We start from the raw sequence: 12,276 nt of genomic DNA on the forward strand, positions 1-12,276 counted from the left end.
AGACTGAAACCAGCGCTGGGTATATCTCATCCATGGCCTCGGTGGCACGCTTGACCAATGCAGCTGTAGCTGCGCCCATGAGCCGGGCCGCACGCCGACTGACAATGGAACAGAGCGCGCTGACGATACAGCGGTCGACCTTGGATGCCTGCACGTTGAAGCTGGCCGACAGCAGTGTGCCGACCTCGTCGAGCGACTCTGAGCTATCTTCCATGATCGTCATGTACGAGGTAAAGAACGAGAAGGGCTCGCTGAAAGTCGAGACATCAGGCGTTCTTGGGGAACAAGATCTGGGCATCCATAAAGTCGGTGACCAGGTTGCGCACAATCTCGCCCAGGTACTTGTCAGCGACCATCTTCTCGAATATGTGCTCCTGCGGGTTGTCCGACTCGCGGTTGATGCGGTTATCCCACATGGTAGGCTTTAGGACCTGCGAGTTTTTGCCGTAGGCTGCCAGCTCCGTGTTGATGGCGATGCACGACGGGATCTGCGTCAGGGCGCGGTCAGTGATCTTGGGGATCTTGTTTGCCGACTCGTAGTACGCTGCGTTGATACCGTGGTTGAGCACCAGGGCAACGCTGGTGTGCTGGAAGCGGAACTGCGACAGCACCATGGTGCTGATGCTCGAGTTGGTCACGCAGACGATGCGCACAGGCAGATGCTTCTTGTTGAGCTCTGCGTTGAGCCCGTCTGCCAAGTCGACGCCCTCGAAAATGCTGGACTTTCCCAGGACCGCTGCCTACGACTCTGCCCTTGGCCTTGCCTGTTTCGCGGATCGGCAAGTCAACGGTGACACCCATCGGAATGAACTTTTGGCCGTCGGCGAGCACCAAATTGTGCGTGTTGATAAAACTGGCGACGGCAGTGGTAGCGCGGTCGAAGAACTCCTCAACCTTGGAGATGGTCTTTGGAGGGAAGAATATTTGCTTGTTGATCGTGTGGTCGCCTTCCTTGTGGAAGGTGATGTCTGCGACCTTGATGCGCTTGGTAGAGGTGTTGATGGTGAGGCCAAGCACGGTCTTTCCAGAGCTGCAGAAGCGGCGGATATTTTTGATGGTGTCGTACTTGACGTACGAGATCCAGTCGGGAAGGCCCTCGGTGGCGCCGTCGCTGTTAAGGCCGCCGACGGTTGCGTTGTAGACGTCAGTGCTGATCTCGAGCAGATGGGAGTCACTGATTTCAAACTTTTGGGCAATGTCGGCGAGCATGCTGTTCTGGGCGTCAGTAGCCCCGGCGATATTGGTATATGATGTCATTTTTTTTTGGTTAACGAGCTGTAAGAGGGGTGTGGAAATAGGAAGGAAATAAGATGGTAAAGAGTTGCAAACTATCAAACTGGAGATGCCCGGCTGGTGCCTCGCTATTTATATTTCCGTCGTCTGGATCGTGTCTGCCATGCAGCGTGGCCCCACAGGAATCCAGGGGGATGAGGTTTTCTTCCCCCGAGCCCAGGCGCTGTAACGTTACTCCATCTTGCCCCCTGACCCTCCCGAATGCAGAAAACGCCAAGTGTGACGGCACTATGGGCCATGTCCTCCCCAGTAGACCTTTATTCGGCTCATAGTCCCAGTGGCCGCGGGCTCGTGTAACCATGATGAAATTTGATGGTATCCGACGCCCGTGATCTGCCTATAAATAGGACCAAAGGACGTAGAGCAGATTCCTAACCGATGACAGAATATCCTAAGGCTGCCACGGTTTGCGCAGTTCTGTACTGCATTTGTTCAAATAGCCCAGGCGTCTGGGAGTTTCTAGACTTGAACATTCAGGAGATCAATATAGGCATTGTAGCAGCATGTATGTATAATTGGTGATATTTTCATATAGACAAGAATGGGAACTAGGACAGTTGAAAATGATGGAGCTGGGTGGGCTCGACAAGAAAGTAGGGCTTCCTGCAAGGCTATGTACACTACGCAGTTAAGGAAGGGAAAGGAAGCAGATATTTTCTGTTCTTCCCAACCTCACACACGGATAGCGTTGACAGCCGCACCCAGCAGATCCGAGTTACGGCGCTGGAAGCAGACATTGGGCTGAGTAGCCGAGGCGCGCATCGTCAGCTGCTCCTGCAGCGTGGCAATGGTGTGCTCGTAGACCTTGTGGTTCATATCGAACAGGGCGCCACTGAGAGCAATCGAGGCGCAGTCGACCGCCGCATTGCTCTTCAGGACCAGCGCTGCCAGCGCAGCACCCGACAGGCGCGAAGCACGGGCGGCGACGATCTCGCAGAGGGCGCGGATGATCTGGCGGTCAGCTAGCGAAGTGGCAATGCCAAATTCAGCATCAAAGATGCCAGAGACTGAGGGCAGCTCGGGAGACTCGTCGTCCATGATGTGGCCTATGTAGGCCGTGTAGAAGGCATACTCGGTGCTGATCTTCTGCGCATTGCAGTTGACGCGGAACAGCAGATGCATGTCCATGAAATCAGTGATCAGGTTGCGCACAAGCTCGCCCAGATACTGGTCGGCAACCAACTTCTCGAATGCCTGGTGGCCAGGGTTGCGCGACTCGCGGTCAATGCGGCGGTCCCACATGGTCTGGGGCAGAGCACCGGAAGACGAGCCGAAACGGCCGAGCTCAGTGTTGATTGCAACCTCGTCCGAGGCCTGAGCCACAGGGCTTCTCGATGTTCTGCAACTTCTCAGTAGTAGGCGGCATTGATGCCGTGGTTGAACGAGGCAGCAATGCGGGTGGTCTTGTCGGCAAACTGAGCAGCGACCAGGGCGCTAACCGCGTTGTTTCGTCACCGAGGCAATGCGCACCGGCAGGTGGTGGCGCACCGCCGCCGACGCCAGCATCTGCGCAACATTCAGGCTATGCAGATCCAGCGAGTCCTCCTTGGTTGCCTCGTCAACGCACGAGTTGGTGACTGGAAAGCCGATGGTGAAGCCCAATGGCAGCGCATTCGCATATGCCTCAGTCTCCAGATCATGGTTGATGATGAACTCGGCAATGGCCAAAGAAATGTACTCAAACAGCGCCTGTGCGCTCTGCGACACATTGGCAGCAGGCATGAGCACCTGGGTCTGCGTGCTAGAGATGGTGGAGTCAGCGGAGAATGTCACGGAGCTGATGCGCACGCGCCTGCCCGATGACTCAATGGCCAGGCTCAGCGCTGTGCCGGTTGGCAGCTTGTCGGTGTTGACGGGCGACGGCGACATGTACAGGTCGCAGTGCTCGTTGGTCTTGAGGCCGCGGGTAAGCTCTGCCTCCAGCTTGGTGGTGATTGCCGAGAGCTGTGCATCGGAAATGTAGAAGGCGCGGGCAATCTGGCCAAGGAACTCGAACTGCTTCTCAGGACAGAGCAGAAGGTGGAGCCAAAAGAATGTGAGGCACTCATTGTTTTTGAAGTAAACCTGGAAATGAGAGAAAAACCTTTATGGATGACGAGATGTGGTTTTTTGTTTTGGGATGGCAGGCACCGGGATTTATATATGGAACGTGGCAGCAATGCGCGAGTAGTAGATGCAATATGCACGATATATTCTTTATTTGAAACTGCGCAGACGACAATGGGCCTGTCCAACTGTGACGCAGATCTATTCTTAGTAGGGCATGAAGTAAATATTGACACCACTCTACTGAAACCAGATTCCAGCTTGGCGATTTGGGGGGAGGCTGGCTTGGGTCAGTGAGAGGGGACTATGAGTGAATGAGCAATGGCGGAACGCAGCAAGGGATATTAGCAATAGGGGGCGTTCGGCATTTGCTGCGGGTTGGGCGTGCAGCTATCCCCAAGGACGCTGCATATAGTAACTGTGACTTGCAGCTTGTTATCTCCCAGCCATCGATCGGTGTTGACGCGTGGGGCTGGCGGCAATTTAAGGCCAATCGGCGGACCTGCCCTCGCTCACCCCCCAAAAGCGGCGCGAAAGACCCGAAAAATTAGGGCAACAAGGTGCAACTTTATTTTTTCTTTTGCACGGGGTCCGCATCGATAGTGGAGGTGTCGAGCAATGCATATTGGCAGGGGGTGGGAACTAGTGGCAGGCCTCACCTCCCCAAAAGACAACTCCGACGATAAACAAGGGGGTGGGGGCCACGTTCACACTCTGGGGGTGGAGATGATGTGCACTGCCGCAAAGAAGACACAAAGCAAATCAGCAGCAGTGAGCAGGCACAGGATGTCGCAACCGCCTACATCATCTATTGATGCCATTGTCGAAGGGATAAGATCAGTGCCCTGGGTCTCACAGCGAGTCGATTTTCTCCAGCACAGCTTTGGCAGGCGAGCAGTATGGCGCAGCTGAATCATTGGCCATCTCTTGCAACAGCGGGCGGACGCCCGGCTGGCTGGCAATGCATCTTGCGACTCTTGCATCGCCGCAGCAGACAGCATTGGCCCAGATGACCGCGACTCGGTGCCTGAACGCCGGCTGCATCTCTGATGCGTCGCTTGCCAGATTCAGAAGCACAGTGGCAGCGCGCGGGTGGACAAGGAATAGGTAACGGCAGCAGCGGGATGTCGTTGGTCAGAATAGCCAGGGCGCCGCTTGCAGCACTACGCGTGGGTGCGTCATCAACATCAGACAGAGCAACCAGTAGGTGCAGGCGCTGCGATCGATAAGGCATCAGAGCCCGCGGGCTTCGCTTGCTCGTCCTCACCGTCCTCAATCTCGACGATGCCCTGTCGGGAGCACCTCAGCCGGGGTATCGGGATCGTCGTCCTCAGGCACATCCTTATCGGCGTTCCTGGCGTACCGCTCAAACACACGCTGGTCGTAGACCAGATTGCACACAAGCTCGGTGGCCGCGCGTCTGACCAGCGGGTGGTCGCTGAGCATGATCATCTCAATCAGCCCGATGCCCTTGAGGTCAATGGCCAGATACCCGCGCACGTCGTGGGCGGATCCCGGCTGGCTACTGGCCAGGTTCGTCAGCGCCAGCAGCGACTCGAACCTGATCAGCATCGCCTGCGGACTCGCTCTCCTCGGAAAGCAGCGGCAGCAGCAGGCGCACGATTTCGCGCGGATCTGGGAACGCCAGGTGCGGGGCTACGGAGATGGCGATTTTGGCCAGCGCAAAGGCTATGTTCTTGTCAGCGTTGCTGGCGGTAGGCATGCGGCAGCCCCGCGTCCTCCTTGTGCTTGGCCTTGGGCGCGTCGGGCGTCAGAATGCTGAGCAGCGCACGCACACCGCCCTGCTGCACAACCAGGCCGCGCAGTGTCTGCGTCGTGGCTAGCGACACTATGGTTTCGGCCACCGCGTCCTTGGTGCTGTCCGACGGGCGCATCTTGGACTGCACTGCCGAGACAAGCACCGGCAAGCACCCGGCCTTGCACACCAGCTCAGCGCGCTGGGACACATGCGGGTTCGAGTCCAGCACATCCTCCTCATCCTCGACCTCCTTCATGTCGTCACCGACCGTACGCACCGAGCCATCGTCCTTGGTTGCAGCCTTGTTCTGCGCTCGTGTGCTGAGCTTCTGCAGCTGCTGCATTCGCTTCTGCTCCTCGGTCAGCACAGGCTTGTAGTTGGTCAGGTTGCGGACCAGCATGATTGTGCTGAATTTTAGCGACGAGAGCGTCGACTTTTGCGCAAACCCAAACAGCCCGCGCAGCAGAGCAGTGTTGTGTGCGACATGCTCCTTCAATGCTGGCTTCAGGCAGAGATACCCCAGAGCCTCGACCGCCTTCTCAATGGACGCAGCCGCCGCCGCATCCGTGGCTGGCTTGCTGGCGCACTCGATGATCCGGTGAATGTGGATTTCGGCCAACTGCATCGGCTCCATGTCCTTGGCTGGCGGTTCCCCGATCTCCTCGATCGTCCCTGGCGCCTGCTGGGTTGGGGCTGGGGCTGGGGCCGGAGCGCCTGACCATTTTGCTAGGACAATGGCCGCTGCATCCGCCAGCTCCCGCTCCACCTCGCTCTTGGACGACGCCTTGCGGGCCAGCTCCTGGACAAGCCCGTTTCCATACTCCCTCATTGCAGTGCCAAACTTGATCTCCGAGCTACTGCTGTCTGCCAGCCTGAGCAATGCCAGCTGCGTGGCCGGCTTGTCGAACTCGCCCTGGTCCCACAGGTCCTCGATCCAGCCGGTCTTCTTCCACAGCTCGCCAGCCAGGTCTGCGCCCACGCCCGCCTCAAACAACGATGCGAGCGCCAGGAGCCCGCTGGTACGCTCTGCCTGCAGCGTCGACTGAACCAGAGTGTCGAGAACGCGAACTGCCGATGTGCGCAAAGAGCCAATGGCCGGCGGGGCTTGCGCACCGCGCACAGACTGGTCGTAGTCGCTGAATCCGCTCGAGTTCTGCGGGTCCTTGGCTGCAGAGACAATCTGGCTGACGATCAGCAGTGCCAGCGGGCGCCTGTCACTCGACTGCTCGCCCAGAATGCCCAGCAGGCGCTCCAGGGGCGTCACCGTGCCCTTTCTGGTCGCTGCAGAGGCACTGGCGAATTCATGAAGGAACACTGGCTTATTTGCAGTCAATAGTCGCAGCATGCCCTGGCCCGCCTGCGTGAACTCCGCAGATGGCAGCGATCCCACCATCCAGATCTGACCAATGTAGAACGCAAATGCCTGCGCCAAGCACTGCTGCACTGAGGCATCTGGGGCGATGGTGCTGAGCGCATAAGCTGCCGATGCATACATGCCAGCGCCGTGTCGGCACGCCAGCTGCTTGAACTCGCCATTGCTATGGTGCGCCTCCCACGCCCCGGCCACAGCCTTGGCAAAGTCCACCAGCATCTGCCTGGCCGCCGCATTCCCGCCCGCCCCGCCCAGCGCCTGTCTAATACACGACCCAACCTCCTCTGCCACCTCCCCGTCCCCGCCCCTGCACAGCGCATGGAACGCATCCAGCAGCTCCAGCATATCCCGTGGCTCCAGCACATATTTCTTCTGCCGGATCCTCGCCTCCAGCGCCTCTGACCACATCCACCACGTCCTTGCAGTCCACATCCCTTTGCGCTACATACTGCAAAACCTTCTGTACGATCACCGTGTCTGATGCAGTCACCAGGGGTTTTGCACTGCTGCCCTTGGAGATCGTGATCTCCGTCAGCGCGCGCTCAACCGCTGCAATGCTCTCGGCTGAGCCGTGTGCTGGCTCTTTGACTAGTGCGGCTGCACGCGAGATGTCGTCGCGTGCCTGTGACTCATTGCCCAGGTTGGCGTGCGCTTGGGCGCGCTCCAGGAGCAGAGTCACGGCATTTGTGCCCTTCGTTTGGAGCTCTACAGCAAGAATCCCGTTCTTAGCACCCATGCCTGTTGCCCTGGCAAACGACATCGAGGGCTTTGCTTCTTTTTTCTGCCCTTACCGTGTGTGATGCGCTCTATCTCTGCAAGGCTCTTTGCCCTGTCACCAGTGTGACTACCAGTAGGTGCGCTTGTCATTGAACTATGAAACAGGAAGAATGCAAGGAAAGTGAGTGCAGAATGTGGTTGCAAAGTCTATGACGTTCTATTTTTTGCCTTTTTGTGCACAATTCCTGCTACTGCTGTGCTGTGTCAGATCTCCCCGCCGTTCTCCAGTCCCAGGCTGCCGGACAGAGCCGAGCCGACTCCAGACGAGCCAGGTGGTCTGACCAGACGGGTCGGCCGGCTCCCCCAAAAAGCGCTGTCCCAGAGCGAAGAAAAAATCATCAGCGAAACCACCGACGTGCATTCCCGATCCCTCATCCTAGGGCCACTCTCCCCCTTCTTCCCTCTGTATCTTCTACACACTACTCGTTATTTTTTCTTTTCCCTTGTAGAGGTAAGTGCAGAATTCAGACTTCAGAATCGGCATAAAGCACGCCGAGCACCAACACTATCCCTCCGATACTTTCTGGCTGATCAGCTTTCAACGGCTTCTAGAAGACTCTATCAGCGAAAAATCCAACAATGTCTGAGCAAGAACAAACCCCTGCATCGCAGGTCGCCGAGGTGGCCAAGAACCTCGAGAACGTCGTGCTCGACGCCGAGGGCAAGCCGCTGTCGAAGAAGGCGCTGAAGAAGCTCGAGAAGGAGCGCGAGAAGGAGGCGCGCAAGCAGGAGCGTCTTGCGCGCGAGGCCGCGGAGCGCGCAGCCCGCGAGGCCGCCGAGGTTGACTTCGCCAAGGAGAGCTACGGCAACGCCCCGCTGAACATGTCGCAGACCAAGACCGACACCAAGTGGACCGAGATCAAGACCCTGGGCGAGGCCATGGTGGGACAGACTGTCAATGTGCAGGCGCGCGTGCAGACGTCGCGCGCGACCGGCAACAAGATGTGCTTCCTGGTGCTCCGCGAGGCCACTGCGACTGTGCAGGCCCTGGTGCTGGCCAACAAGGATACCATCAGCAAGCAGATGGTGAAGTTCTCGACCAGGTATGTTGATTTTTGCTTTGTGCGCACATGTGTGAGTCTGGTGGGCTATACTGTGTGACTCATTGCACGGCTTTGTGTGGGAGGCATCTTTGAGTCGCATCCTGTGCTGCGGAGCAATTGCTGATATGTCACTAAAAACCTGCGCCTACTGTCTAGCCTGTCGAACGAGTCGATCATCAAGGTTGTCGCCGAGGTCGTCAAGCCGCAGGAGCCCGTGAAGAGCTGCACCGTCGGTGATGTCGAGCTGCACATCTCCAAGCTGTTTGTGATCAGCGAGGCCCTCGCGCAGCTGCCGTTCTCGCTCGAAGACGCCAGCCGGCCGGAGGCTGACTACGAGAAGGACCCGTCGCTGGTCAAGGTGCTGCTCGACACGCGCCTGAACAACCGCGTGGTGGATCTGCGCACCATCACCAACAACGCCATCTTCAAGATCCAGGCCGCCGTGGGCAACCTGTTCCGCGAGTTCCTGTCGAACCAGGACTTCACCGAGATCCACACCCCCAAGATCATCAGCACGGCCAGCGAGGGCGGCGCCAACGTCTTCAAGGTCTCGTACTTTAAGCGCTTCGCCTACCTGGCCCAGTCGCCGCAGCTGTTCAAGCAGATGTGCATTGCTGCTGATTTCGGCAAGGTCTACGAGGTCGCGCCAGTGTTCCGCGCCGAGGACTCCAACACCCACCGCCACCTGACCGAGTACATCGGTCTTGATGTGGAGTGCGCGTTCCGCGAGCACTACCACGAGGTCATGTACATGCTGGGCGACATGTTTGTCTACATCTTCAAGAACCTGGAGGAGCGCTACGCCCACGAGCTGGCGATTGTGCGCCGCCAGTACGCCTCGGAGCCGATCCAGTTCAGCGACAAGCCGCTGCGTCTCGAGTACAAGGACGCCGTGGCGCTGCTGCGCAAGAACGGCGTCGAGATGGGCGACTTTGAGGACCTGTCGACGCCCAACGAGAAGCTGCTGGGCAAGCTGGTCAAGCAGGAGTACGGTACCGACTTCTACATGCTGGACAAGTTCCCGCTGGCGGTCCGTCCCTTCTACACGATGCCGGACCCCGAGAACGAGAACTACTCGAACTCGTACGACTTCTTCCTGCGCGGCGAGGAGATCATGTCGGGAGCCCAGCGTATCCACGACGCCAAGTACCAGGAGGAGCGTGCCAAGGCCCACGGCATCGAGCCCGACACCCTCAAGGACTACATTGATGCCTTCAGGCTCGGTTGCCCGCCCCATGCTGGTGGCGGTATCGGCCTGGAGCGTGTCGTCATGTTCTACCTGGGCCTGGGTAACATCCGTCGCTCGTCGCTGTTCCCCCGCGACCCGAAGCGCCTGGACCCGTAAATAGATCTGGTTTTTTTATTCTTACGAGATGCTCTCGAAATTACAATTTATTCCCGGTACTTTACTCTGTTGACCGACACCAGGAACTCCTTGGGCTCGCCCTGCGTGTCATGGTACCCGATCGGCGCCAGATCGCAGTCCGCACACGACAGGTACTGCATGCCATCGACGCGCTTGGAGAACCCGACGTTCTCAAAGTCCATCATGTTGGTCAGACGCCAGAACCAGCCCTCGCCACTTTCGCCGTTGAGCATCTGCTGCACTTGCTCTGGGAGTTCGGGCACCTGCACAGAAGCGCCGATTGCGGGCAGAGACACGCGGGGCGTACGCTGGACGAGCTCGCCGAGGCTGGCGCGAAGGACCGTGCACCGGCAGTTGGGTCTGGGGCAGCCAATCGCTAGCGGGTTCGTCGAAGGCGACATCTTCTGTGGAAGGCGCGTGGGATAATGTATATGGAGGAAATGGGGTAGTGGGAGGAAAAGGCGCTGTGTTTTGAGGGAGATTGTCTACTGTGCCGTGGACATGTTGCATGCAGGTTTTATGGGAGTGCCGGGTATATGCAAGAGGACAAAGAAGCCAGGCATGCAAGTGTGTAATGTACACGCAATGCTTGCTATGCACTATGCTGGAGTTCAAATTGATGGTTTCTGCGTATCTTTATTGGCTGAAATGCCACGGCTACTCCCGTATATTGAGATTATCGCAAAATAGTGGGCCGCTTAGTCTCTCGCGATACTTGTCATATATGGGCTTTTTGATTTCTGCTGCATATTGCGCCAACGAACAGTCGCTCATTAACTCAGTGGCCATATTGAGTGCTGGCAGCTTCACAATAAGGACTGCCACCAGAGGCGCATTCGTGCGTATGCCACTGGCAGTCCAGGCGTCTCAGATGCATGCTGAAGACGTCGAGTATTGTCAGCCATGTCTTGATCGTTTCATCGAAATATATTGTGCCGGCAGGAAGGTCACCGCGGATTCCCAGGATCCCGAGCCTGGTGAGCTGCGGAAGAGAGGCTAGCAATCTCGACAGCTCCCTCAGCGTCGGCTCAAAATGATCTACAGCCAGGTGGCGAAGGCGCGGGTTCGAAAACCTGTACGGAATGATGGCATTCGGGGTAATGAGCCGCGGATTGCAGATAATGTTGCACTCGATCTGCTCAGCATTGGGAGCAATCAGGAACGGCAGGTTGAATTCTCTGATAGGCGCACCGGCCTTGATACCCGATATCTCGTAGTCGCTCTCCAGAATACAGACACGCCTGAGGTTTGGGAATACGTAGCCTTGGAGTGACTCGAGGAGCGATTCTGTGAGGCAGAACGACAGGGATGTCAGCATAGTGCGGTTGTTGCCCACAAAGAAGCTGAAATCGGAATCCCAGCGTGTGAAGATATTGAGCGTGCTCAGGGACGGGAAGTGGTGGCTGCTGGCTGGGCTTTCGACTCCATCGACTCCATCGACTGAAGTGTAGTCGTCATTGATGGTCAGCTTGGTGAGCCTCGGGTATATGCAGTGGTGGTCCTCGTCACAATCGTACGCCATTTCGTCGAGGTACTCTGTTGTACATCGGGAGAGCACCAGCTCTTCAACAGTTTCGCTGTTGGCACGCACCATCGGGTAGAAGTTGGAGGACTCTACTGCCTCAAGGTGGATGCGCCGAATACCAGGGCCGAAGTTGCTGTAAAGGCATGCACACTTGCTGGCGAGATCACGATAAATAAGGCTTCGTGGCGTAGCAGCGACGTGCTTTAGAAAGTAGTCATAAATATCCGTCTTTTCGCCCCACCATCCCGAGTGAGAGGTGATAGAATAATTGCGCGCGCTGGGGAACAGCCGGCGCATACGGTCTGCAAAGCGAAGAACCTGAGTGAGGTGTCCCTCTCCCGAATACCTACTTGTGCTGGTACTGGAAAAGGAGAGTGTCAGGTCTGTAACATTGGGAAAGGCCACTGCGGATAGCGCACTGAGGCTCAAGGCGCGGGTAGCGGAGCCATCCTCAACGCCATCCATTGACAGGTGAATGTGGACAGACTGGACAAGAAGATTATAGCCAGCAGCTGCGGCCATAGAAAGGGGCGGATACCTGTCCTTTTGTCCGCTCGTTGCTATCCGCATATACCGGGTTGGCAAGGGTCTCTGTGTTCTTGTAAAGGTATGCCAATGCAACAGCTCGCCATGGACGACAGACATGTGCTATCGAAGCAAGAGACTCTACTCCACTTTGCCGCCTCTGCCGGCACACCATTGCCTTTTCCCACTCGCTGCAAACCTCTTCGCCATATTCGATCCTGTCGAAGATGAGGCTCAGGATATTAGGCTGGATGCTCTGTGCAGACGAAAGTGCAGAGTTCATAATCGACAGAAAAATGTGTCCGAAATGAATAAAGTGGAAAAACCGAAGAGAAGGAGATGGCGTATACTGCTGCAGTTCGATACCCTCCTTATACTTGCGAGCGCCACACGGAATGGCGGACCATGCCTTCACACAGGGCAATGTCGCTGGTGGTCGGTACAACCTCCTCATTGGTACTTTGTTGATTGGTGCCAGCCTTCACCACATCGTGCACAAAATTTGAACTTCCAAAAAAGCGAACAATGGAGATCATCGGGAAAGACAGCGAGTCTAAGCCATGCTGTCAT

The 12,276-nt window shown here is 57.1% G+C and overlaps 5 protein-coding genes across 5 annotated transcripts; 1 reads left to right on the forward strand and 4 right to left on the reverse strand.

Moving 5' to 3' along the window:
- Positions 1-49: 49 nt before the first annotated feature.
- On the reverse strand, positions 50-707 carry DL89DRAFT_201627 (actin-like ATPase domain-containing protein; the record flags this gene model as incomplete). Its single annotated transcript, XM_040883983.1, has 2 exons — positions 50-247; positions 327-707. Coding segments are annotated over 2 exons (579 nt in total), but the record flags the coding sequence as incomplete, so codon positions are not given.
- Positions 708-1,933: 1,226 nt separating this feature from the next.
- On the reverse strand, positions 1,934-3,162 carry DL89DRAFT_285718 (actin-like ATPase domain-containing protein; the record flags this gene model as incomplete). The annotated part of the gene is made up of 2 exons (XM_040889834.1): positions 1,934-2,607; positions 2,764-3,162. 2 exons carry the CDS (start codon positions 3,160-3,162, stop codon positions 1,966-1,968), a joined length of 1,041 nt encoding a protein of 346 aa, XP_040740968.1. The 3' UTR covers positions 1,934-1,965.
- Positions 3,163-4,806: 1,644 nt separating this feature from the next.
- Positions 4,807-7,314, reverse strand: DL89DRAFT_51290 (uncharacterized protein). The gene has a single exon (XM_040891750.1). It carries the CDS (start codon positions 6,900-6,902, stop codon positions 5,040-5,042), a length of 1,863 nt encoding a protein of 620 aa, XP_040740969.1. The 5' UTR covers positions 6,903-7,314; the 3' UTR covers positions 4,807-5,039.
- Positions 7,315-8,135: 821 nt separating this feature from the next.
- On the forward strand, positions 8,136-9,708 carry DL89DRAFT_269486 (aspartyl-tRNA synthetase). Its single transcript, XM_040888320.1, has 2 exons — positions 8,136-8,290; positions 8,447-9,708. Exons 1-2 carry the CDS (start codon positions 8,190-8,192, stop codon positions 9,633-9,635), a joined length of 1,290 nt encoding a protein of 429 aa, XP_040740970.1. The 5' UTR covers positions 8,136-8,189; the 3' UTR covers positions 9,636-9,708.
- Positions 9,709-10,294: 586 nt separating this feature from the next.
- Positions 10,295-11,254, reverse strand: DL89DRAFT_269487 (uncharacterized protein). The gene is made up of 2 exons (XM_040888321.1): positions 10,543-11,254; positions 10,295-10,460 (listed from the first exon to the last, which is right to left on the reverse strand). Exons 1-2 carry the CDS (start codon positions 11,248-11,250, stop codon positions 10,314-10,316), a joined length of 855 nt encoding a protein of 284 aa, XP_040740971.1. The 5' UTR covers positions 11,251-11,254; the 3' UTR covers positions 10,295-10,313.
- Positions 11,255-12,276: the final 1,022 nt, after the last annotated feature.

The sequence above is a fragment of the Linderina pennispora genome (assembly GCF_002104995.1).
Source record: "Linderina pennispora strain ATCC 12442 chromosome Unknown DL89scaffold_13, whole genome shotgun sequence".
Taxonomy (NCBI): domain Eukaryota; kingdom Fungi; phylum Kickxellomycota; class Kickxellomycetes; order Kickxellales; family Kickxellaceae; genus Linderina; species Linderina pennispora.

Bases quoted from the DNA above. Each gene is read 5' to 3' on its own strand.
- DL89DRAFT_51290 (XM_040891750.1), bottom strand. From the start codon at position 6,902: ATGTGGACTGCAAGGACGTGGTGGATGTGGTCAGAGGCGCTGGAGGCG.
- DL89DRAFT_269486 (XM_040888320.1), top strand. From the start codon at position 8,190: ATGTGCTTCCTGGTGCTCCGCGAGGCCACTGCGACTGTGCAGGCCCTG. The intron at 8,291-8,446 runs GTATGTTGATTT...CCTACTGTCTAG, and splicing joins ATGGTGAAGTTCTCGACCAG to CCTGTCGAACGAGTCGATCA.
- DL89DRAFT_269487 (XM_040888321.1), bottom strand. From the start codon at position 11,250: ATGGTGCGTGCCAACAGCGAAACTGTTGAAGAGCTGGTGCTCTCCCGA. The intron at 10,461-10,542 runs GTCTTCAGCATG...CTTATTGTGAAG, and splicing joins CATGGCTGACAATACTCGAC to CTGCCAGCACTCAATATGGC.